The 26,979-nt window shown below is 38.0% G+C and overlaps 1 protein-coding gene and 2 long non-coding RNA genes across 11 annotated transcripts in view; all 3 read right to left on the bottom strand.

The window, feature by feature from the left end:
- The window catches only part of cobll1b (cordon-bleu WH2 repeat protein-like 1b), a 155,796-nt gene that overhangs the window by 77,837 nt on the left and 50,980 nt on the right, over nucleotides 1-26,979 (bottom strand). For 3 of the 9 annotated variants that reach the window (XM_068223273.2, XM_073911525.1, XM_073911529.1), the window contains exon 1: nucleotides 18,101-18,276. In XM_068223273.2, coding sequence (XP_068079374.1) covers nucleotides 18,101-18,132 — 32 coding nt within the window. In that variant the 5' untranslated portion in view covers nucleotides 18,133-18,276. 9 annotated transcript variants of the gene reach the window in all.
- LOC141376221 (uncharacterized) lies at nucleotides 2,319-7,480 on the bottom strand. Its single transcript, XR_012385661.1, has 3 exons — nucleotides 3,590-7,480; nucleotides 2,563-3,004; nucleotides 2,319-2,487 (listed from the first exon to the last, which is right to left on the bottom strand). It is a non-coding gene; the product is annotated as an uncharacterized lncRNA (long non-coding RNA).
- On the bottom strand, nucleotides 12,674-16,652 carry LOC141376223 (uncharacterized). The gene is made up of 2 exons (XR_012385663.1): nucleotides 16,062-16,652; nucleotides 12,674-13,827 (listed from the first exon to the last, which is right to left on the bottom strand). It is a non-coding gene; the product is annotated as an uncharacterized lncRNA (long non-coding RNA).

The following is a 26,979-nucleotide window of genomic DNA, read 5'->3' as shown; positions in this document are numbered from 1 at the left end:
TTGTGTGTTCAGAGATCCTCTTCTGCAGACCTCAGTTGTAACAGATTACTGTTGCCTTTCTATCAGCTGGAACCAGTCTGGGCATTCTCTTCTGGCATTTGCGCCCACAGAACTGCCGCTTGCGGGATATTTTCTCTTTTTCAGACCATTCTCTGTAAACCCTAGAGATGGTTGTGCGTGAAAATCCCAGTAGATCAGCAGTTTCTGAAATACGCAGACCAGCCCGTTTGGCAAAAACAACCATGCCACGTTTAAAGTCACTTAAATCCCCTTTTTCCCATTCAGATGCTCATTTTAATCTGCAGCAGATCGTCTGGACCATGTCTACTTGCCTAAAGGCATTGAGGTGCTGCCATGTGATTGGCTGACTAGAAATGAGTGTTAATGAGCAGTTGAACAGTTGTACCTAATAAAGTGACAAGTACGAGAAACCAGAATCATAACTCTACAATGTGGAATATTTCTGTTTCATGTTCCTTATCCGTAAGCCACTTTTGACAAATGAATGGTGCTCTAGCGCAGGGGTTCCCAAACTTTTCAGGCCGCGACCCCCAAAATGACAATGCCAGTGACTCGCGACCCCCAATATCCTCTGAGGTGGTTATAAATACAGAAACCTTGCATGCAATGGCGCACACACACCAATGGACCCAAGTCTATTCTTCTTTTAATTTTTTTAATGTATGAGAGCTGTAAATGGGCCACAAAGTTGAACCAGGTGTTATGAAATCTGCTGCATCTGACGCTATTGCTGTGTCTTTAATACAATGTAATTACCGCAGGGGTTGCAATCCAATAGAAGTATTAACTATAAGCTAATATAGTAACTATATATGGTATAAACGCCTATTTTTTCTTTTCAGTAGGTTATGGATAAAATATGGTAATTCTTATGGCTTAATAAAAATAAATAGATTTTTGGAAACCACTAGGCGACCCCCCCTTCATTGTCCCGCGACCCCTCGGGGGGTTCCGACCCCCACTTTGAGAACCACTGCTCTAGCGTATTCACACAAACAGATTCTCATATACAACAACGGTCAAACCACTAAACTGCTATATAATTACAAAGGCAAATGAGTTATTAGATATTAATGATGCTGTACACACAAATCAGGATTGTTTGCAGTGTGAGCACAGCCTTATAAACTGCAGGAGACAGCAACTGTAATCAATTAAGTAGAGTCATTAACATCATGATGTCATTGCAGGAAAATGACTTAACGGCCAAAAAGGAGTGAAGCAAGTCTCAGTGAATGCCTGCACAGATCATTTAATTCATTATTACGCCGAACCCATAATCTCTCAGTGTGTAACTGCGAGTCATGCAGACTGCACCAGGATTCAAAACACCTGTTGTGGGTGAAAAAAATATCCGAACAGCATGTGCAGCAATGTTCTGCGTCCTCAAAACAAGAGCGAGGCCAAACTTCAAAGCAGGCAGCCGTGCGTTCAGTGTACAGGACGCAGAGATTGTAACATTGAGTAATCTGTATCATCACAGAACAACTCAACACGTTTAGACCGTCCCAGATCAAAGACATCAGGCCATGAGGATCATTGCTGGAATAGTTCAAATACCAGCACAGGCCACACCAAACCCCCTACTGTGGGTGGTAAGACCAACATTTCACGGATTTGAGGACAAGCAATTTCACGAAAGTTGGCAACCCGGGGGTGTTTACAAAAAAATAAAAAAAGGGGGGGGGGGGGGGGGGGGGGGGTTGAAATTACGAAAATTTTCCGGAAGAAATAAAAAATGGAATGGTTGCGGGAGATTGGTCTGAAATACGGGATATTCCCAGGGAAAAAGGGTAGTGTTGGCCGGTATGCTTACCAGTTCAATAATGATTTGATCTGCTGTAGTTAGAAATCAGACTGTTATAATCTTCTTAGCGTAAGGGCTTATTGTGCGGTTCTGTTGCCATCTTGTGGATAGAAAACAGTCAACTGCTTTCAGGCCTGGATTGGCTAATCGAGAGGACAGGGAGAATTCCCGATGGGCCGGTCCGTTTTATTTTGGCAGCGAGGGCCTGTGTCCCTAGCTGCAGACTCTATTGCTCTCAGTAGTCGCACATTTTTAATTTATTTATTTATTTGACCACAGCCTCACTCTTTTTATTCATTATTTTGCCTCAGCTCCGCTCTTATTATGTATTTTCCCGCAGCCCCATAAGCACAATGCAGCCTGTAGGTTAGTGATGATGTAACTCAGATGAGTATCTACACTGAGAAAAGCTGGTCCGGTGGTCAGCATGTTGCATTACGATGCTGGTTCGAATCTCATCTGAGTAATTTATTTATTTATTTATTTAAATTTTTATTGTGAAGACATTTAATACTGTTAGGGCTGTTGAACATTTAAAGTTCTAAAGCAGCTGTTTTCTTGAAAAAGACATGAAAGTGCCATTAGAAACTGATTTGGAAATGACGTTATTTTTAATATAGTCAGTCATGAACTGAGGTGGGCCGGTCTGGGGCTTGAAACTCCAGGGCTGAAAAGGAGTCCCACTCTGGCCCTGACTGCTTTGGTCTACTGTATGGCAGGCTACTGGCGTCGACAAGCTCTCTCAGAAATAGTAAATATTTTAAAATAGGCACTATTCTTATAAATAAACTGCATAGTTAAAATCTAAACAACTACATTCTCGACTAAAAAAAGCCCCAAAAGTACATGATGTTGTCTAACAGCAGTAATATTTGTCAAACTGTAGCGTCTCTTTGTTTGTTGCTGAGTGTATATGGACGGAGTAATACACAAAGGTGAAGGGTGAAGAGGCCTATGTGTGATGTTACTGGCAAAATATTGCATGGCTATCAGCCAATCAGATTCAAGAACCAGACAGAACTGTTGTATAAATATATATATATACATACGCAAATGTATGTATGATACGCTTTAAAAAATGTAAACAGTGATTTTTGCATGATTTTGACAAATTATTGACTATTTTGAGCTTTTATATACAGTATGTGGAATCTAATTGTAATTTGCATATGTTGCCTGTCACCGACTCGGTCCAAGTAACTCCCCTCGCTGGCCAGCAGAGGCCACCATCTCCGGACTTTTAGCATTACGTCATCCATCTACACTGATTGCGCATACACCTGATTGGAATCTGGCTAATGACCCACGTACCTCTTATAAGCCGCACTCAAACACTCGTGCAGTGCGAAGTCTTGTTTAGCCCCGGCCAGCATTTCTGAGCGTTATCTCCAGCCTGATTTCCTGTGCACGACTCCAGCCTGTCTCTTACTCTGCTTCGCCTTCTGCCTGCCCACGACCTACGCTTGTTACACGGACCCTGACTCTCTCTCTGCCTACCCACGAACCACACCTGTTGTACGGACTCTCATCCACGCTGCCTGCCCTTGACCCAAGCCTGCTTAACGGATCCTGATTATTGCTCTATCCCTTCTACTCATGCCTAGTAACTCACTCTGTGTCTGTTCGTCATCAGTCTTGATACCCATACTACTACTGTGGATGTGTGTGTGCACTCCGGTGCATATTGTGTGTTTGAGTGAAGTTGTGATTAATAAATACTGCATAATGGATCCCTCTGTGTCAGTCTCCTTGTTACATTGCCATAGATCATGCCATATATCAACCTTCCATATGGAGACGTGCAGTGAGAAAAAAAATGACAGTAAACCTACAATATGATGGAATGAATACAACTAGTTCAGTGTATCCACTGTCTGTACTGTTCCCTCTACACTTACGTATAAACCATAATGAAACCTTTATCATACTTTGTAAACAACATTTCATGATTGTTAAAGATTGTTTATTGAAACGATGACCATCTTGTGTGCTGGTGGTTTAAAGTTATGTTCCTGTTGTATATGTATGATAAAAGGATTGTGAACCAATGATCCTGCAAAGGCAAAACTTCTTTAGGTGAAATGAACGCAGCATGCAGAGTTTTGAGCACTAAAAGTAGTGGCTGTTTAGAGTGTTGGGTCTAGCGTTTTGAAAATTGACATCAGCGTTCTGACATTTGTGGCAAAACAATTAAAAAAACACTAATGCTCAAGTATATTTAACTTATTTTATCTTAATTTGAATTTACAACAATGCTGTAAAAGAAAACGTATGATATTGAAACCTTTTACCGGAAGTTTATTGTTGGCTGAAAACACTAGCTTTGCATTTACCCCATTGAGAGAGAGAGAGAGAGAGAGAGAGAGAAAGAGAGAGAGAGGTTAAACAATACTTTAAACTTAACAATTGCTTACATTGCTAATTTTAAAAAAAAAACATCTCAGATACATTAAAAAAACACACAAAATTTAAAAATTAAACACCAAAAGATCGTCATGTACAACACATAGAACCTCATTAATACACCAGCATTCATAAAACCCAGTTACATGATTTGTTAAGCTGTAATATGTAAATCCAATTTTTATTCTCGCTGCCACCAAATACAGAAACACTACTTCAGTATCAGTTGCCAAACTTGCCATCAAACCCATACCTTTATTTTTCCTAGTTTTCCATATTGCTAATTTTGCTGTACCGAATAAATAATTCAATAAACATACTTTCCTTCTTTTTATAAAACTATATTTCACTCAACCTATAAATACTTCTCTATAAAATCTTCTTTAAGCCTCTAAAACCATATTCTAAGTAATTCAAACAAGTTACCTAGTCTATTAAATATTAAAAACAAGTGCTCTAGATCTCCTTCCTCATCACAAAACCAACACTGCCCACCCACTGCTGGATTTAGGTGTGCCACATGTCTGTTGGTAGCTATGGCCGCATGAATAATCCTCCACTGTAGATCAGCAGTTCGTTTTTCTACAGGGAGTTTATACAGGGTCCTCCACCTGTCTCTTACATGGAAATCTGGACCCAACAATCCTCTCCATTTTGAAACTTTTTGTCTCCTTAGTGACCTCCACCACGGTGACTGAAGCTCTGCACAAGACTTTTGGCCAGCGGAGAAATTAAAATGGTCGTGCCCAACTCAGTCTGGTTCTCTCAAGGTTTTTTGTTCTTCACTCTCCTATCAGGTGAAGTTTTTTTTCCCTCTCCGCTGTCGCCACTGGCTCGCATGGTTCAGGATTGGTAGAGCTACGCATCGATGGATTTGCTCTTCAGTGTTTGAACTCTCAGTAATGATTAAATCACACTGAACTGAGCTAAACTGAACTGAACTGAACTTAAACACTAAAAACTGAACTACACTGTTCCAGTTACTATGACCATTTATGTGAAGCTGCTTTGACACAATCTACATTGTAAAAGCGCTATACAAATAAAGCTGAATTGAATTGAATTGAACTTTGTTGAACTACTTTCATTGTTGCATAGTATAGTGTCTTCTTTGAAGTGTTATCCAAATAATGAAGTGGAGGAGTCTCCAAATTTAATATTGAGTCCATGGTTTCTTCTTGATTCTCATCACAAGTTTGCAAAGAAATACCAATCCTTGGAAAATCTTTAGTGTCACTCCAGTCTGATAACTTTTAACTTGTCATAATTTTTCCATAAAAATATTGTAATGCCGCAGTCATTTCTGTTAAAAATTGTCCCGCAAGTCTTTTTGATTTTAAACCAGTCACGTCCATAATATTTTCCACAGATTTCCATATCTTGTTATTCATTAGATGTCCCAGCTTTACAATCCCCTTCTTTAGCATACATGCTTGTACACTCACTGAGGATAAAAGTCTTGTTTAAATCATGCGATTAAAAAACAGGTTTCTCAGGAGCCCAGTGTATGAAATCGTCCTCGTCTCTTTCCACATTTAAAACATTACGCCACACACAAAACATCTTCTGATAAAAACTTGAAATTGCAGACAAATCCATGTCTTCCAATCTCATTAAAAACAGGTGTTTATCAAGTCCAAGTCCAAGAGAGAGAGAGAGAGAGAGAGAGAGAGAGAGAGAGAGAGAGAGAGAGAGAAAACACCAAATAATTCCTTCACTGGTTTATGACTTCCTAGTGTACACAATTTAACCAGTCAATGAGCCCTGTGTGTGTGTGTGTGTGTGTGTGTGTGTGTGTGTGTGTGTGTGTGTGTGTGTGTGTGTGTATTACCAGCAAACCAGGCGTAACGTGTGTGCCTCCCTTTTCCATCAGCTTTATTAAATGTGGTGTGGTCTTGTGGGCGGCAGAGAGCCAGATACGGTAGGCTAATTAATGTTTACATTACTTACTCAGCAAAGATCTCTGGCATTATTAATGCGCCCAGAGAGAGCGTGGCTATCTGGGGTCACCCAGAAATAAAAATAAATACAGCGAATAAAACGTATTTCATCCCAAAACTGTCTAAAATGGACTGATGGTGGATTTCAGTGAGTTGCTCTGTGAAGGAATATGTCAGTCATTTGGTTCTCAGATTTGTGTTCTTTATTACAAATGTCCATGTCGGTGTCCTTGTCCACTGCCCAATTGAACCTACAGCTTAAAGGGTCATGAAACACCAAAACACATTTTTTGAGCTGTTGACAGTCGTTTATGTGTCCCACACTGCTCAAAACACTATTAAGACACCTATATTTCCCTAAAAAGTGTAAATTGGTTGTTTTTGCGTTATTTCAAGCAAATTCGTACTTCCTGTTTGAAACGAACTTTTGAAGCTGCGTCACGGTCATGACATAATAGCGTGTATTCCAGTGTGCAGACTGGGTGTCTGTGCCAGAGTGAGTCTTATTACGTCTTACAGTGTGCTGCATTAATGCATGAGTAAGGCTTGGTTCAAACCAATCAGCGTGCTCTATTGTGCAACTTCATTAATATTTATTTCTGTATTTACACAACATGGACGCCACGTTGTGTTGGCAAAACAAGCGTGAAGTGTTGCTTTTATAGTTTGCTGCAGTTAAGTTTCGTTTTCTTTTTCTCTCTGTGAGTGCTCAGACTCACGCATGGATTAACAGTGTACGCGACGCGCGACAACAATAACCTACGTGTCTAAGGAGGATTATTGTTTACCTGAGAGCAGTGCTCATCTGAAAACGCTGAGATCGGATACGCTTGTAGTCTCCTCTTAATCAAGACGCGGCTCTAGTTGCTGGTGATTGTCCTGTCTCTACAGATTTGGTAAGTGAGCGACCAGTGCTCTTTGTTTATTCAGTTTGTTTGTATCGAACTAAGTTAACTATTGCACTGTAACATGTTAGGACCACAACCAAACTTTAACTTCGTGTAGGGTTTTTAACCGCATTTTGTGACCGGAATAACACACGCGGCTTTCTGACAATACCTGCCGTGTGCATCTAAGTTTCCGGAAAATGCGGAGGTTTTTTTAAACACCATCACTTGCTACTGTGTGTGTGTGTGTGTGTGAGTATTTTGACTGAAACTCGCGCGTGCCCAAATAGACACTCCCACACCCTCCCACTTTAGTTCCTCCGACACTCCCCCCTAAACAGAGCTGGACACGCCCACTTTTCTGACTTTTTCCAAAGTAGAGGTGTGAAAACACCCTGCTGAAACGAGGGGGTTTCATGGCCCTTTAAGCTTAAATAGTTTTGTTATGGTAAAAACTAATATTTAAAAAAAAAACATAACTCTAGAAATAGCAAGTTTTAGTTGTTATCGTTTACATTAACTGATAAAAAACATGAGATTATAAATAAATTTTACACATAAACACTATAAACATAATACAAATAAATGTACAATTGACCTAACCCCCCCCCCCCCCCCCCTCCTCCTAAGTTACTGTTGCTACACATGTCAAGCTTTCATGCCTAGCACGTCTATTACAATATGTATGTGTAACGGAGGCCAGCTAGTGTGTGCTGTGCAGGTAAACCTCACTCCTCTGACCTCTAAAGGTGCTCTAGCGACAGACGCTAGAGGCCATGGTCTTTAGCCTCCTTGGTAAAGCACCCGAATCCTATGCGGAAAGTCGCCGGTTCCATACCAGCTCGGAACGGGTTGGGTGGCGTAGGACAGGCGGGGTTACATATGTGCCAGTGTCAGACATTCTCAAGGATATAATTAGTCATTGGCAGGCGCGCACAGAATTCTGCAGATTTTTAACCTATCATTCATTAATTCTGTGTATTAGCTTGTGTAAATGAGTGTAAATTCATATTTATTCAGTTTTTAAATGAATTTCAGTAATATTATTGATTAATTTGAAAATATCTATATGATTTATTTACAATACAGTGTGTGAAGTAATATTTTCTGTGTTTTAGTGGATATGATATATGAGAGATTTGCTTTGTTTACCAAATAAAGTGGATAGAATTGGATTTGCCTTGTAAACATTAAATACAAGTTATAAAGGTATTATTTTTTATTTCATATATTAAGTTTTTAGTGATTGTCAAGTCAAACTAATATAGAAGGAGAAAAAAAAAACCATCCGCCAGTCGGAGGGAGAGGCGGAAGGACATGCAGTAGTTCGGCATTCACGTAAGGAAAAAAGAAAACTGAAACTTAACCAGAATCTCCGCCAAAACGAAACCTCCGCCAAAGCCGAATCTCCGCCAAAATTAACCAAAAGAAAGTGCACAACAGTTAAAAAACCATCATCAAGTCCCGGAGTGGCAGCCGGTGAGAACTTCACTTTGGTTATTGCATGAAAATCGTGACTGTCATGTCAGTATTTGAGGGCAAATCAACCGTGAACCAGCATGTGAGTTCAAGTTCGGCACAGAGGAAAAAGTTGCTCCTACAGTGCTTATCTGCCCGCGCCTAAATACCTTGAAGATACAAATAGTTATTTGCAAACTAGAAGATATTATGTAGCATAAATGTATAGTTTTGGTTATTTTAATAATCATTTGAGTGCTATCTGACTGACGTTAAGATGTTAATTTTCCTCCGTGATTCATATGCATGCATGAGCGGATCACGTGCACATAAGCTGATTGCTGCAGTAGCAAAATTAATCGCATTTCATTTATATGTCTTAAAACTAAATATTTAAGTTCAGTATATTAAACTGTACTGGTGATTGTGCTTTAACAAGTGTTAATTCAGTATAATATTTGAAAATACTGTGTGAAAAATCAGACAAAATTCACAAATGTTTGTATATATATGTTTATTTGCAATTTAATTACATATGTTGTATTTTTGTTTATTTTAAAGGTTTTTCACCTTTCTACTTTCCACCTTTCCACTTTTTACCTGCCTTTCTGCTGCATTTATGATGCAATAAATGGATGAGTGGAATCCAGTCAAAACTCCCTTGATGTGTCCTCCCTTTAAGCGGGAAACTTGTGCATAAGAGAATAGCTTGACAGTGATACTCCCATGGTTTCCGCTACATTCATTCTTCCATGGCGGAGCGCTACGCCAAAATTCATCCTGCCACAGCTACATTACAGCTTTTCATTCAAAACATTCAGTCGTGTTTTTTTTTTTTTTTGTTTAATAGCGGGTGATAATCGCACCAAAACGTATTAAAAGGTAAGTGAATTATTAGAGCGAGAAATTTTCATTTATCGTAGTAGTGCTGTGCGTCATTTGTTTAACCCTTTAGATTAACTTGATGACTGACCAGGACTGACTGACAGGTGCGTGATGCAGGGCCGGAGTGGGACTCATTTTCAGCCCTGGAGTTTCAAGCCAGACCGGCCCACCTCAGTTCACGACTGATTCCAATTCAGTTACTAATGGCACTATCACGTCTTTTTCAAGAAAACTGCTGCTTTAGAAATTCAAATGTTCAACAGCCCTAACAGTATTTTATGTCTTAACAATAAAATCGAAAAAAAAAAAAAAAAACAGATTTTTCATGGGAGATTCGATCACAGGTCTGCGACATTGAAATGCAATGTGCTTACCACTGGACCACATTGGCGCTATTACAGTGAGAGTAAAAAATAACTAATGACTTGCGACCCTGAAGACACAGCACTACTTTCTTTTTTTGATGGCTCAATCTTTTTCTCCTATTTTTAGATTTCTGATCAAGTTATGTCAGATTTATTAATGTAGTGAATCATTTGATTTTCATTGAGCAGGTGTTTTATTCATTTTATTCGAATTCTTATATTCACTAAGGTGCCGCTGTTTGGGGTCGATAGTTGCATTACATCATCATCATTAACGTTAGTTAACCTGCAGGCTGCATTTTTCTCACGGGGCTGCGAGAAAATAAATAAAAAGAGCGGCACTACGGTAAAATAATGATTAAAAAGAGTAAAGCTATGGTCAAATAAATAAATAGAAGAAAAAAAGTGTGACTGCTGAGAGTGCAAGCAGCTAGGGACACCGGCCCTCTCGGCCAAAAAACAGACCGGCCCACCGGGAATTCTCCCGGTCCTCCCGATTAGCCAATCCGGGCCTGGCGTGATGCTTGAGACCAGCAAATACGACGTATAGCCATTTCAATTTACTTCAGGACGCATTAATGCCGCTCTGTAGGTCTATTGGAGACATTCATAAATATTCCTAGCAAATCTAATAAATGTTGGAGACATACTTGTTACATAAACGTTACAACAGTAAAAACGGGTTTTACTGTAGTAGGAAAAGCTGCAACATTCTTTTCTTCATTTCAAGAGTTCACACTTAGATATTGCTTGACAACTGTCAGCAGGTTTGGCATGCTGTCCCGGGAGAGAACCCTGAGCTTGGAGATAGTTAAGGCCAGGGCTCCCGCCAGGTCCATAGAGCATGTGAGGGGAGTACGAGATTAGGTGGTTCTCGAGAGCTCCCCTTTTGTAAAGGAGGAAAGGAGGAGAAAGGGGGTGGATGGGGGGTTTCTTCGGAAAACGAAGATAAGGGAGTATATCTAGCTAGGCTACTTATAGTGAGTTAGGATAGATCTGATTGGCTAACTAATGAGTGTAGATAGGCGGCCAGCTGCAGTCAATTATATCACATGCTCCTCTCGAAATTAGTTTGAAAAACTTCACTTAATAAATTACTTTCGCTTCAGAATGCAATCCTAACACACATTGAACGCACGGTGGCGTTTGAAGGCGTGAGACCCGGAGCAAAGACGCGGAGCACAGACACTCTTGATTCTGGAGGTCATTAATAATCATTAATAGTCATTATCAATAGTCATTAATAACAATGTGCTCAGCCTCCTGCTTTGTCCATTCACACATATTTTTAACACCACATGATCTCTTAACACACAAAATCACCTTTTTTAATGTGCATACTGGAATTTGTTCGGTAAAAGTGTTTCCATCGTAGTTTATGCGAACCTTTTCTTATCGAGTAAAGTTTATCCTACTTGTATATGTTCATATATTTTTTTTGTACATTATCAAAATTTATGCGCATCTATGGTCATGGTATCATGGTATTTCCATTAATCGTTTTTTATGCCCCTTCCACCCCTACCTCTTCACCTTTCCCTCTATAGGGCAGCACGGTGGCCCAGTGATTAGCACTGTCGCCTCACAGCAAGAACGTCACCGGTTCTAGTCCTTTAACAGGCCGGTGGTCGTTTCTGTGTGTAGTTTGCATGTTCTTCCCGTGCTTGCGTGGGTTTTCCCCGGGTCCTCCGGTTTCCTCCCACATTCCAAAAACATGAACAACAAGTAAATTGATAAATCTAAATTTTGCACTAGAGTTAATATCTCACCATGCAGCATATCTTATTATAGCATTCAATTTTTAGCCATCAGTTTTTATCAAGGGGGAGTTGTCGAGATCTACCCGAGCTAAAGGCTCCCCACTCGCCCTCCAAACGGGAGGGAGCCCAGGGCTCAAAAGCCTTTGAGCTCAGTGCTCTCTCCCGGGACAGCATGATAAACTTGCTTATAATCAATCATCAGCTAAGTGTGAACTCTTGAAATGCGCATAAAAATAGGTGGATGGAAACGTGGCTAATGATCAAGGGATGCGTTCTATCATAGAGTTGATTTTATGCTCGCAGAAGATCACATTTTTTATAAGTGAAAATGTACGTTTCTGGTAGAATGTCCCCTTTAATACACATGTAATACTGAGAACAACAATAATATCCAGAAGTCGTTCAGGGGGGATCGACACACAGGATGCCATGCATTCCGGCTCGCATTATTGCAGCTGCTGTGCAAAGGAGCGACAGTTGTGGTGCTTTTCTGGAATTTCATTACCCGAAGGATCACACTAACTGGGATAGTTGGGAAAATGCATGCACGCTTGCACACTGCAAAAAAATGATTGTGTTACTTAGAACTTGTGCCTCGCTTCTAGTGCAAATGTCTATAAATTCTTACATCAATGTAATATGTTCAATCCCTTTACATTAAATTTGTTATGCTAACTTAATCGATTTGTGTTAATCGACTTCTTTCTGGACTTCCTTCCAAACTTCTCCATAAACTCTAACTGGTTCAGAACTATGCAGCTCGTGTCATCTCTAGGGCCCCATCTCACGAGCACGTCACACCACTCCTCTATCAGCTTCATTGGCTTCCAGTAAAGTTTCGAATTGATTTAAAAATATTACTTCTAACTTTCAAGGCACTTCATAATCTCGCTCCTCAATATCTCACTGAACTTCTCCATATCTACACCCCTTCTCGTTCCCTTAGATCAGCCAACAACTTCACCCTGGTACCACCTCGCACTCGATTGAGCACAATGGGAGACAGATCTTTTAGCTCTATGGCTCCTCGGCTATGGAACTCACTTCCACTAGATCTTAGGAGCAGTGATAGTCTTCACAATTTTAAATCACGTCTAAAGACCCATCTTTTAAAGCAGGCTTTTACTTAACAATTTTTTTAATCATGTTTTTATTATGTTGTTTTATATTCGCTATTGGGTTTTAAATTGTTTGGTTGATGATTGTTTTTAGTAATGTTTAATTTGTTTAGCATGTCTGCTGATGCTTATTGTAGGGCTACCTGGGTGTCTAGAAAGGCGCCATTTACAAATAAAATGAATTATTATTATTATTGTGTTGGGACAACACAAATGAATTGTGTGGAACACTGAATTTTTTTTTTTTTTAAATCTGGGACAAACGAGCAGGGCTTTCATTAAGTTTTACACACATTGTTTAGGTGACGTGTTGCAGCCAGTATTGGCCCTTTGGGGAAAGGAGGGTTTGTGTTAGAAGTGCTGAACAATATTCAAAAGACACCTTCCTGCTCCAATGCAGACTCCACCCGGGATATTTTAGGAACAATGCAGTTTAACTTTAGCACTTTTCATGTTTACTTTAAAATCTTCTAGTTGCACAGAGAAACTCTTCAACTCAACAATACTGAAAGCTGTCCGGATACTCATTTTCCAGGTCAAATCTAAACAGATAATGTACACTTACTTGACCTGCTTGGTCAAACTACTTACTGTATTTGACATGAGCTGAATCAACACAATTCTTTAGGTATTTTTTTTTTGCAACAACTTAATTGTTTTATGTTCAGTCCACTTACATTTGCAAAAACTAATTAGTTAACTTGTTTCCTTCATGTTGTCCCAATACAAATTAACTGTGTATACATAACAACAATTCTGTGATATTTAAGTCCAGTTACTTACGTATATGCCAGGTTAAATCTAAGCAAATGTTCATTCATTCATTCATTTTCCTTCAGCTTAGCCTCTTATTTATCAGGGGTCGCCACAGCGGAATGAACCACCAACTATTCCAGCATATGTTTTGCAGAGCGGATGCCCTTCCAGACCAAACCCAGTACTGGAAAACATCCATACACACTCATTCATAAACACAGACACTAAGTAATTCATTCATTCACTTTCTTTTCGGCTTAGTCCCTTTATTAATCCCGGGTCGCCACAGCGGAATGAACCGCCAACTTATCCAGCACGTTTTTAGGCAGCGGATGCCCTTCCAGTCACAACCCATCCCTGGGAAACATCCACACACACTCACACACACACACACACACACACACACACACACACACACACACACACACTACAGATAATTTAGCCTACGCAATTCACCTGTACCACATGTCTTTGGACTGTGGGGGAAACCGGAGCACCCGGAGGAAACCCACGCGAACGCAGGGATAACATGCAAACTCCACACAGAAACACCAACTGAGCCGAGGATCGAACCAGCGACCCAGCGACCTTTTTGCTGTGAGGAGAACGTGCTCGCCACTGCGTCTCCCCCTGGTTTCAACTGTATATAATATAATAAATGTATGGTTTCACAACTTGATGTAAACATGGTAACTATATACTGTAAATGCATGTGGTTGACCACTGTACTGCCCATCATGTAACTCCATTTGATTTTGATTGCAACTTAATAAAATGGAATTTTGTAAAACTGTTTTGGACTGATAATTACTGTAAAAAAAATAAAATAAAATAAAAAAAAAAAGATTAAACCCAACAGTCCACCAAAGATCAACATACAAGTCCAGCTCTACTAGTGAAGTTAGTTCAGCAACTATTTTTGCAGGTAAAATCTAAACAAATACATAACATTTAGTCGTGCGACTGGTTTAACAACTTGCTTATCTGACAATTTAATCTATATTATTCCACTTTGTTTATACTAGCACACAAAGCAATTGCGTAGATAATCCTTACAACACAACACGCAATAATAATCAAGTTTGCATGTTTAATTTTAGTTTAAAATACAAAAAAATACAAAATATCTGACAATGCAACTTTACAAATTCACAAAAGAGCAAATAATGCCAAATAAACAATCAAACTGTCTCAAAAAAATAACGCTTACCGGTTGCACAGACAAATGTCACAACCCAACAATACTCACTAAGTTCAGCAACTTATATTGTAGGTGAAATCAAAAATACTTAATGTGCAACTTGGTGTAAACAAAGTAGAAATACATTATGAAATGTTTGCAATCCAACAGTCTACCAATACTCAATAATGCAGTATTGTGCTACAGTACGTATTGCAGAAAAAAAATATAAACACATTTAGTCATGTAACTGGTTTAACAACTTGGCTATCTGACAATTTCATCATTTATTCTACTTTGTTTATACTAGAGCAGAGCATAACAAACACTACTGAAGAATCTTTACAACACAACACTCAATGATAACAGAGTTTGCTTAATTTTAGGGTAAAAAAACCAAAAACTTCATAACATATGGCAATGCGAATCCCCAAAATAATGGAAATAAGATCAAATAAACCATCAAATTGTCTCATAAGTAATGCTAACAGGTTGCACAGACAAACGTCGCAACAACAACATCCAACAAGGCAGAAACAAGGTAGAAATTAATCATCTAAATTGTGCAACCCAACAGTCCAGCAATACTCAATAATGCAGTCCAGTTAGACGGTACATTTTTCAGGAAAACTCTAAGAAAGTACACTAAATTTAGTCATGTGCTTTGTTTAACAACTTGTTTTCTGACAATTTTATAATTTATTCTACTCTATGCACATAAATCACTTGTGCAGGCAATCTTTACAACACAACAAATGATAATTGAGTTTGCTTACTTAACTTGAGTTTTAAATTTAAAGAACCTGCATAACATATGGCAATGTGTCTTCACAAAACAATGGAAATAATGTCAAATAAACTATCAAATTGTTCATTAATAACGCTAACAGGCTGCACAGTAAAACGTTGTAGCTCAACAATACTCAATAATATAAGTTCAGCTATTATTGTGCAGGTAAAATAAAAAATACGGTTTCACAACAATGTAAATCAGATAGAAATACATGTTTGCAACCCAACAGTCCAGCAATATTCAATGATACAGTCCAGATCCACAGTACGTTTTACAGGACAAATCTAAACTAATTTAAGCCTGTGACTGGTTTAACAACATGTTATCTGACAAGTTCTATTCTACTTTGTTTATACTAGAGCATAACAATCACTAGTGAAAAGTTTTACAACATTGTAAACCAGGTAGAAATAAAATTTGCAATCCAACAGTCCACCAAGATCAAATAATACAGTCCAGTTCTACAGTACGTTTCTTGGGGGAAAAAAAAAAAATCTAAACAAATTTAGTCATGTGTCTGGTTTAACAACTTGCTTATCTGATAATTTCATCATTTATTCTACTGTATTTATACTAGCACATAACAATGAGATAAGTCATTCATTTATTTTCTTGTCGGCTTAGTCCATTTATTAATCTGGGGTCGCCACAGCGGAATGAACCGCCAACTTATCCAGCAAGTTTTTACCCATCTCTGGGAAACATCCACACACACATTCACACACACACACACACACACACACTCATACACTACGGACAACTAGCCTCCCCAATTCACCTATACCACATGACTTTGGACTGTGGGGGAAACCGGAGCACCCGAAGGAAACCCACGCGAAGAACATCCAAACTCCACACAGAAACGCCAACTGAGCCGAGGTTTGAACCAGCGACCTAGCGACCTTCTTGCTGTGAGGCGGCAGCAGTACCTACTGTGCCACTGCCTCGCCCCCTAAGATAAGCAAGTTTGCTTAATTTTAGAGTAAAATAAACAAAAACTGCACAACATATGGCAATGTGACTTCACAAAATAAGTCAAATAAACTATCAATTATTTAAAAAAGTAATGCTACAGGTTGCATAGACATTATTGAACACTTAATAATATAACTTCAGCAATTTATGTTGCAGATAAAATCAAAAATACTTAATGTAGGGTTTCACAACTTTATATTCGCACAATTGCAAACTCTAATTATTTAAATCGTATTAGTAACCAATGACTATCAATGTACAACACAAGCAAATTAAATAGTGCTAATGTTGTTTTGTAGCCATTCTTACAGTTTTTCTCGATTGCTTGGATGCAGTTGTCAACTGAAACTCCAAATTTTCAAAACAGTTAACACACAGGCCTGAACAGCGGCACTCATGGTCAAAATGACACATTTTGCTTGCAAAAGGCACATATCGTGTCAAAACATTTAACATATGCAACAAAAGCTAGTTTTACCTTCAAACAACACAACTTGCAAACAAGTATAAGAGCTCTTTCATTTAATCATTACACAATGGACAACAAAATACAGAACTCAAAATGCACCACCATTGCTTGCCATTGTAGCTTATAGCCAATGGCATTTGTTGTCTCTATTTGGGCTGTCAAATTTGCCTTTTTGCAAAGAATTGGATCAAGAATAAGATGTGCTTTGATTGAATATATATTGAATTCATGACATTTTTCAAACTGTGGCTGAAAACTGAAATACTGTATATAAAAAAAACAGACAAAAGTAATAAAATACTGTAAATATTAGAGAAAACACATGTAAACTAATATACAGTCAAATCTATTGGGAGTATAGGACATAGCCATATTGACCTCCTCCATCAATGCTGGCACAGAACAACACAGACCTTCCATCGTTTTTATAAGGTTTGCAGAATGATGGCTAATTGAAGATTTGTGTGAAGGAGTGTCAAACCGGTGCTTCAGTGATTTCATACTGATGTTGGTAGTTTTTAATAGTTAGGAATAGATGGATTCTGTTTGGTTACCAAAACTAAAACAATGGAGTTTGGACTGCTTGAATGACATCTGTGTTAACTGTTTGGAAAAATGGTGGGGAAAATGTGTCAACCCAATGAGAAAGGGTTTACACATTTGCAAGACCGGTCCTCTGCTCTGCTGGGATAGTGATAATGAAAATGAAGAGGTACCTAGTTTCTTTAACCAGGTCAAAGCAAACTAGAAAAACTGTAAATGCGATTTCAGACCGAATGTTCAAATTAGCCTGGTAAACAATATAGGTACTGTTAAAATGAATGAATGTGCGAATATAAAACTAACTTTACCTCAATATGTAACCCAGGAGAAATAAATTATCTAACCAATCCGCCAATAATACAGTCCAGTTGTACAGTCATTTTCTTATTTATAATACTTAGTTTATACTAGCACATGTTTAAACCAGTTGTGTAGACCAAAGATGTACAATAAATGTAAGTTTCTTACTCTTTTACACACACTTTCATACTGCTTTCCATAAAAAGTAACCAAGCAAGATATTTAGCGAGTTATTTTTTATTTTTAAAGAGTGACTTTAGATTCTAAATAAACAACTCTCTTTCCCAACACATCTTTACAACCCAACAATACTTATTCATATTGAAATCAATGTGAGTTCATGTGACTGGTTTCACAGCTCAGTGCAAACAGAGTTGAATAAACTATGCTCCAAGATACACAAACATGCACAAACAAGAGCTGCTCAGCATACGAGTTACCTGTCCTGCAGGTACAAGTCAACTCCTGTCATTCACCAAACATCTTTGTCTCTTACCTCCTGCGCTGTGGTGTAAAACTCCTCTTTGCACACACTTCACATGTCCCATTGATCCACACAGTCAGCCAGCAAAGGAGTGAGACACAACTAAAAAGAGCTTCTGCCCAAAAGTGACATGCCTACCTTAAGGCCGCACCCCTTTTATGACATCACAGACTCCCCATAGGCCTGTCAGAGAAACTCCCGCTATGCAAAGCATGTGTGTGTGTGTGTGTGTGTGTGTTGAAGCAGCTGATCGGGGCCACAGACATTTAATCAGCTTTTTGTGTGTGTGTGTGTGTGTGTGTGTGTGTGTGTGTGTGTGTGTGTGTGTGTGTGTGTGTGTGTGTGTGTGTGTGTGTGTGTGTGTGTGTGTGTGTGTGTGTGTGTGTGTGTGTGAATTCAAGGGCTGGTGACATTCAGTGACTGATGAAATGCTGCTGATAGTGTTACGCTAATGCAATCAATTCTTATCTGTTTGCTTTTTCTGTTATCAAATCCGTGCGCTGATGCCAATGGAAACTGAAAGGTTTTGCAAGTAGTGAGAAAAAATAAAGTCAAGACAAGAATGTGTGCTGCTGATGTAAGCAACCGTTTGAGAATTAATGTGGAATTCATGAAGGCGGATCCCAGTTTACTGCATTTTCATGTCATTTTATTATAATCCCACTATTTCCACACCCTCAATATGGAACTTACTCACTCCCATTAATTTAATTAAATGCTAAAGCTCTTTCTGCGCAAACAAACGTTAAAGCACATAGCAAATACCGTAAACTATAGAACAATTTGACCAAAAAAAGATCTAAAAATAATCTTAAAATGTAAATGATATAAGATTTTATAAGAGATGCATTTTAGATGTCTTTTCTAGTTGTAAGATGTCTTTTACACCATAAGATGCAGATGTAAAAGATGATAATCTTAAAATGTTAATTTGAAACCTTAAGTTTAAACACAGGTTAATCTTATAACGCATAGAATACAGATTTAAAAAGCTGAAGATTAAAACTGACTATACAAATAATCTAAACAAGACTACATCAACAAATATTCATGCTTTGATATTGAATTATACTGTATAAATTAAATGACAGGGTTTCTGCAAGTTTCATCAAGTGATGTTTAAGACTTCTAAGACCCTTTTAAGACCATTATGAATGAAGTTTTAGACTTATAGAGAGCTAAACACTTTGGATTTTTTTTGCAATGGCCCAGTGGGACCAATGGAATAAGTTTTTTGCCTGCCACAAAAAAAAAATAAAAAAATAAAATCTAAATGTAGTTCTTTTCCTGATTAGGGAATTTAATTAAGATAATTCTAAAAGCTGTTGTGAGAGTTGTATCTTTTTGCAATAAAAAATAAGAAGTTTTATTTAGATGGATTGTTGATAATTTGATGTGTGTTGGCCCGACTGGTTAGCTTTAGTTAGACAAAGGAAAATTAAGACCTTTTAAAAATGATTTGACACCTACAACACAATATTTTGGTGAATTTAAGACTTTTTAAAATCTAAAATGTAGTTTTTGAAATGTAAGATATTTTAAGACTTTTGACACCCTGAATTATTTCTAAATATACCGTTTTATATATATATATGTATATATATATATATATATATATATATATATATATATATATATATATATATATATATATAAATATATATATATATATATATATATATATATATATATATATATATATATATATATATATATATATATATATATATATATATATATATATATATATATATATTCATTTTCTTGTGGGCTTAGTCCTTTTATTAATCCGGGGTCGCCACAGCGGAATGAACCGCCAACTTATCCAGCAAGTTTTTACACAGCGGATGCCCTTCCAGCCGCAACCCCATTTCTGGGAAACATCCACACACACTTTTACACAAACACTCATACACTACGGACAATTTAGCCTACCCAATTCATGCGGAGGAAACCCACGCGAAGGCAGGGAGAACATGCAAACTCCTCACAGAAACACCAACTTCGAACCAGCGACCCAGTGACCTTCTTGCTGTGAGGCGACAGCACTACCTACTGCTCCACTGCTTCGCCTATATATATATATATATATATATTGCGCTAAATAATTTTTTTTAATTTACTTTATTATTACTTAACACTTACTTTTATTTTTAACACAGTTGTTTTTTATTCTTTTTTATTAAATAATACCTAAATATTTTCAATCTTTCAAATTAACGCAGTATTAAATTTTTTTTTTTTCCTGCTGGAGAAAGTTTTTTAGATTCGACTGAAATTTTTTTTTACAATTTTTATAAACAATTTTAAAGGTTAAAATTGTTTGATTTATTATATTTTCTCGGGGTGGCACGGTGGCTTAGTGGTTAGATTGTCGCTGTCGATTCGCAGGGCGCTGGTTCGAGTCCCGGCTGGGACAGGTGGCATTTCTGTGTGGAGTTTGCATGTTCTCCCCGTGTTGGCATGGGTTTCCTCTAAAGTGCAAACACATGAGGTATAGGTTAATTGGATGAACTAAAATTGGCCATAGTGTATGAGTGTGTGTGTGAATTTGTGAGTGTATGGGTGTATTCCAGTACTGGGTTGCAGTTGGAAGAGCCTCTACTGCGTAAAACATATGCTGGATAAGTTGGCGATTAATTCCGCTCTGGCAGCCCCTGATAAATAAGAGACTAAGCCAAAGGAAAATGAATAAATGAATGAAGGAATGAATAATATAAAAGAATTATTATAAAAAATAACCTGATTTATTAATTACAAACTAATCCACTAATAATTTTGAATATATTATTTAATATAAATATAAACATTAGAGCAGGCCGTCTTATCCAGTTGATTCATTGCAGCGCCAGAAGTCCATTTACATTTAAAGTCCACCTTTAATCAGTTTAAAACAGACTCAGAGATGGCTTGTGCAACTCTACAACACGAGCAGCAGCATAACACAAAAGTATTCGCGCACATTCTTGCTCAGGCATGTCAGGGCCCAGAGGTTCAATTAAACCTGCGAGCAGAAAAACAACACTGCTCTTTTCTATCGCCTGTGATCTCGTTATTATCCGGGCTTTTCCTTGAGAGATGGACCTAATTATGTGATCCCTGGAGACAAGCTCTGAGCGACAAGCCGATAACAGCCCATTCAATGAATGAAAATGATTGATTAAGCATTGCTTGCTTGTACTCCAAAGAAAACATGTGACAGTTTTTTTCCGGGAATACTGACGCAATGAAGGTCTATTAAAAAAAAAAACAACAACTCCCTTTTATTAGACTTTCTGAATCATTTCAAGTCCTGTCATGACATCAGAAAACATGCTTTAGCAGGATTCCTGTACTGTGTTCATTTCCCCTTTGGATCTCTAATGTGAATGGAGAAAGTGTGGGAATCTGGGAGACAGAAGGATCTGCACTTCATCAGGTTTCAGGAGTTCAGAGTGTCCAGATGAAGACAGTCACTCCTGACAGACTTGCAAATGACGCAATAATGAGAAGCCAATCTCACAGCTGCGGTTCATCTGTCTAGCAGAGTCCTCTCTTTATCATTGTGCTATGTGGAAGTACACAGAAAATAAATGATTTGCTACATTCTTTTAGGGTAAGTGGTTGCAAACTATTTATATGTGCTGAATTTAAACAAACAAGTTAAATTGAACTTGTACTGTTTAAATTCAGCCCATATAAATTGTTTGCAACCACTTACCTTAAAGCAGAGGTCTCAAACTCAAATTTACAGGGGGTGATTTCAGTGACTGACAATTCATAGGAGGGCCATTTTAACATTCAAGCATAAGAAAAAAAGTTACGTATTTGATGCATCTTAGGATAACAGACCTGGGGCCCCATGTAGCAACACTGTGTACGCACAAAAACTTTGCGTACGCCAGGTTTCACGCTCACTTTGGATTTACTAACGATGAATGTGAGAATGTGCGTTGGTGCACGCCAGCTTTACGTCTGGCCTATGTAACGGAGGCCAGCTAGTAAGTGCTGTGCAGGTAAACGTCACCCCTCTGACCTCTGAAGGTTCTCTAGCAAGATATATATATATATATATATATATATATATATATATATATATATATATATATATATATATATATATTTTTTTTTTTTTAATATATATATATATATATATATATATATATATATATATATATGTATATATATATATATATATATATATATATATATATATATATATATATATATATATATATATATATATATATATATGAAACAGAAAGAGCTGGCTCAATGGAAAAATGTGCCCAGGGATACATTTTCGAGAAACAAAAAATACATGCTTAAGGGTAGCAAGTTATACAGCGGCCTTTGGTGGATTTATGAGAAAACATGCCTCTGTAACGTCTTTGAGATTAGCAACAATGTAAGTGGCCTCCAGTGGATTTGTAAAAATAAAATAATAAAAAGACATATTTCTTGGTTCTCAAAATTTTAGCCCTGGGCACATAATTCCACTGAACCTGGGTTGTGTTTTTATGACTAAAAATCTATAGAAGTGAACGAGAGCAAGAAATCTAGGGGTGTCAAAATTAATTGTTTCTTCGTTGCACCGCGATGCAGACGCGGACAATTCTGTATCGGTTCAGTAATAATCATAACCGGTTGTTATGTAGTGAAGTCATTTATCTCCCAAGCGCTCTGTCGCGAGGGAGGTGAGTGCGAGTATTTACAACACTCAGCCAACTCAGGGCCGGCCCGTGGCATAGGCACCACAGGCAAATGCTAAGGGCGCTGTACATCCAGGGGGGCCCCAGAAATGAGCGCGGTTCAGTTGGTTTTGTTTTCGATATTCCTGACACACATTCAGTTATAGACGGCATTAACTCAAAAAAAACTCTTACCCTAAAAAGATCTAAAGTGTGTTTCCTAGAGAAAGACAAAGCTGGCGCTGAGAGGAGTTCTCAGTAAGGGACCGTCAGAAAAGTGTTTTTTTTTTTTTTTTCTGCTTTTCTGCTCCGCTCAGCGCGAGCTCTTCCTGTTGCGAGGGCTTAGGTGTGTGTGTGTGTGTGTGTGTCTGTTTGTTCGTTGCTGTCTATGTTTGTGTAAGTGTTTGAATGAAAGACAGTATGGTGCTGTGTGTCTGTGTATTTGACAGCATGTTATAGCCTCCCCCCTAAAATATAACACTGTATATGGAAAGCATCGTCAATGCACCGTGATGCACCGAGATATCGAATTGAACCGAATCGAAGGCATGATAATCGTAACCGAACCGAACCGTGAGACCAGTATAGGTTCACACCTCTAAAGAAATCTAGTGTCAAAATAAAGCTGCAGGAAAGACACATAGTTTATATCCTTCATTCATTCATTTTCTTTTCGGCTTAGTTCCTTTATTAATCTGGGGTTACCACATCGGAATGATGAGGCGATCGCGATACCCACTGCGCCACCATGACGCCAGTTTATATACTTAACAATTCAAAGGTATTATTGTTGTCATTTATTATTTTTTACTTCTTTTGGAGCTAAAAAAGGAGCTAAAGCATTACATTAGGTCATATTGGACTTCATGATTTTCCAGGTCATGCTCTATTAAAGCAGACAATAATATATTCAATCTGGATTTTCTTCTTATTAAAAAAAAATTATGAATAACTAACATATACTATAAGATAAGGATATATAAGCTCATATAATTAGCTCCCATTAGATTTGTTTTTTGATTGTCTACAGAACAAAACACTGTTGCTAAATGACTTGCCTAATTAGTCTGACTTGCCGAATCCCGTCAAATGATGTAATAATGAGAACCGAATCTTACAGCTGTGGCTCGTGTGTTCATCTGTCTAGCAGATTCATCTCTTTATCACGAGACGTGTTCACAAACAGAAGCTGCAATGATGCCAAACCCGACTGTTGAGTAGGAAGAAGCAGATTGTAGCACTGAATCTCCAGATTTCACTAAATGAAATAAACTGACTCAATATATAAAACAGTTGTTTAGCCATTCTGCCAGTTCTCAGCTCCAAATCCGCTCTCAAAACAACAGTGGTTGTCATTTAATAAAGAAAAAGCTGTTGTAAATTATTAAAATAGAATGCTTGTTATATATACTGTATGATTTTAAGCTGATTAAATAATAGAAAGTAATAATAAAAAAATAAAAATAATAAAAGAGTAAATAACTGGATTTTCATTTTCTGCAAAAAAAATAAAATAAAAAATCTAATCATATTGAGGTTTACATTGCTTTTTATTTTGTACAATATTTATTCATTTATTCATATATTTTGTTGTCGGCTTAGTCCCTTTATTAATCCGGGGTCGCCACAGTGGAATGAACCGCCAACTTATCCAGCAAGTTTTTACGCAGCGAATGCCCTTCCAGCCGCAACCCAACTCTGGGAAACATCCACACACTCATACACTACGGACAATTTAGCCTACCCAATTTACCTGTACCGCATGTCTTTGGACTGTTGGGGAAACCGGAGCACCCGGAGGAAACCCACACGAACACAGGGAGAACATGCAAACTCCACACAGAAACGCCAACTGAACCAGTCGGGGCTTGAACCAGCGACACAGCGACCTTTTTGCTGTGAGGCGACAGCACTACCTACTGTACCACTGTTTCGCCCCTACAATATTTATATATAATATAATATTTATTTTATATTATATTGCACAAAGTAGCTATATACAGAAAGTTATAAATATATACATTTGTACACTATACCTGACAAAAGTCTTGTCACTTATCCAAGTTTTAGGAACAACAGATAATAGCTTGACTTCTAGTTGATCATTTGGTATCAGAAGTGGCTTATATGAAAGGCAAAGGCCTCTAGATTACGTTTATTTTACCAAAATACAATATGATCATGGCTTGATTTTAAATTATTTCATTAGGACAGTGCAGTCTGACTCTGCTTAGGCAAAAGTCTTGTCACTTAACAGAAATAATGTCCAGTATAGAATATAAAGTCATGCTGCAGTGGAAACAGAATGAATATTGTGTCTGACTCCATCATGAGCTTGGAGGACTGCATCCATACATCTCTGCACTGACTCAAATCACTGATTAATAAAGTCATCTGGAATGACAAAGAAAGCGTTCTTGCAGGACTCTCAGAGTTCATCAGGATTCTTTGGATTCATCTTCAATGCCTGCTTCATCTTACCCCAGACATGCTCAATAATGGCATTAAATCAAAAAACGCTTACCCTAAAAAGATCTAATGTGTGTTTCCTAGAGAAAGACAAAGCTGGTCATGTTTCACAGCTGTCTTTTTTTTTTCGCTCGACATTACGAGCACTGCTCCGTTTAAGCCCGTTTAAGCCCTTGCAGTCTGCGTTTACTTTAGCCGGCAGAGCTCGCGCTGAGAGGAGCTCTCTGTAAGGGACCGTCAGAAACGTGCTTATTTTTTCCGTTTTTCTGCTCCGCTCAGCGCGAGCTCTCCCTGTTGCAAGGGCTCAAGTGTGTTTGATTGTGTGTGTGCGTGTGTGTGTTTGTTTGTTTGATGCTGTCTATGTTTGTGAATGTGTTTGAATATGAGACAGTGTGTTGCTGTGTGTCTTTGTGTTTATACAGACAGCATGTTATAGCCTCCCCCCTAAAATATAACACTGTATATGGAAAGCATCGTCAATGCACCGTGATGCACCGAGATATCAAATTGAACCGAATCGATGGCATGACAATCGTAACCGAACCGAACCGTGAGACCAGTATAGGTTCACACCTCTACTTCCCGGCCACCGTACTTTTGCATTCTACTGCTACTACTTTTATTGTTCTTTTTTTTAATTTTATTTACCAAAAAAAGCGATCAGTAGGTGCAAAATTAAGACATGCAAAGCATTTTACTATAAATCTGCATTTCAGATCTCACAATATTGCACATTAATAAACATAATAATATGTGCATGCCTGATGTTGAAATGCATCTCATATAAAAGATTTGGTAACACTTTACAATAAGGTTCATTAGTTAATGCATTTACTAACATGAACTAATCATGAACAACAGCATTTATTAATCATAATTGAACATTTACTAATGCATTATTAACATCCAAGTCCATGCTTGTTAACATTAGTTAATGCACCATGAGTTAACATGAACTAACAATGAACAACTGTATTTTCATTAACTAACGTTTATTGACATGAACAAATACAGTAGTAAATGTATTGTTCATTGTTTGTTCAAGTTAGTAAAGGCATTAATTAACATTAACTAATGAACCTTGTTGTAAAGTGTGACCAAAGATTCAGTTTTCATTCACAGCGCAGGGGGGATTTCAGCAGGTTAAGAGTATCCTACTGCCTGAAATAATCAGTTATGGAAAGTGGACAAAGGGTGAGGCCCCAGAAATTCCAATCATATGCTTTAAGAGATTACCGCCTCAGTCACGCAGCATATGCATGCTCAAACCTGATCCATAATCCTGAAAGAACCCCGTCCTGTCTTAGTTTACAGAGCTCAGTGAAGGCAGAATCATTGTTTGGCCGGTGGAAAGCTTTATTCGGCATGCTCTACTGAAGCGCCACATTAGAAAGGCAGGAAGAGCCACTGACCTTCAGATCACAGTTTAGCGTGATTCTGCACTTTCCTCACACTTACACAGTGTTAGTGAGCGATCAACAGAGCACAAACACAGGAAAGGGTTTCTCGATCTCTTCATTTTTCATTCTGCTCCAGCACATAGAGAGATGTCGCTTGTGCCAGTTTTCCTTTGCCCTTATAAAAACAGCGGGAATGCTAAAAATGCTCACCGCTGACAGCTTCATCCTGCAGATCTGCCGAAAAGGTGTGATGATCATGAAGGAAAGCATTATGTGGACTAAAGAAACAAAAGCGC

This window comes from Danio rerio, chromosome 9 (genome assembly GCF_049306965.1).
Source record: "Danio rerio strain Tuebingen ecotype United States chromosome 9, GRCz12tu, whole genome shotgun sequence".
NCBI classification, from domain to species: domain Eukaryota; kingdom Metazoa; phylum Chordata; class Actinopteri; order Cypriniformes; family Danionidae; genus Danio; species Danio rerio.
This window is presented reverse-complemented; position numbering and strand designations above follow the sequence as displayed.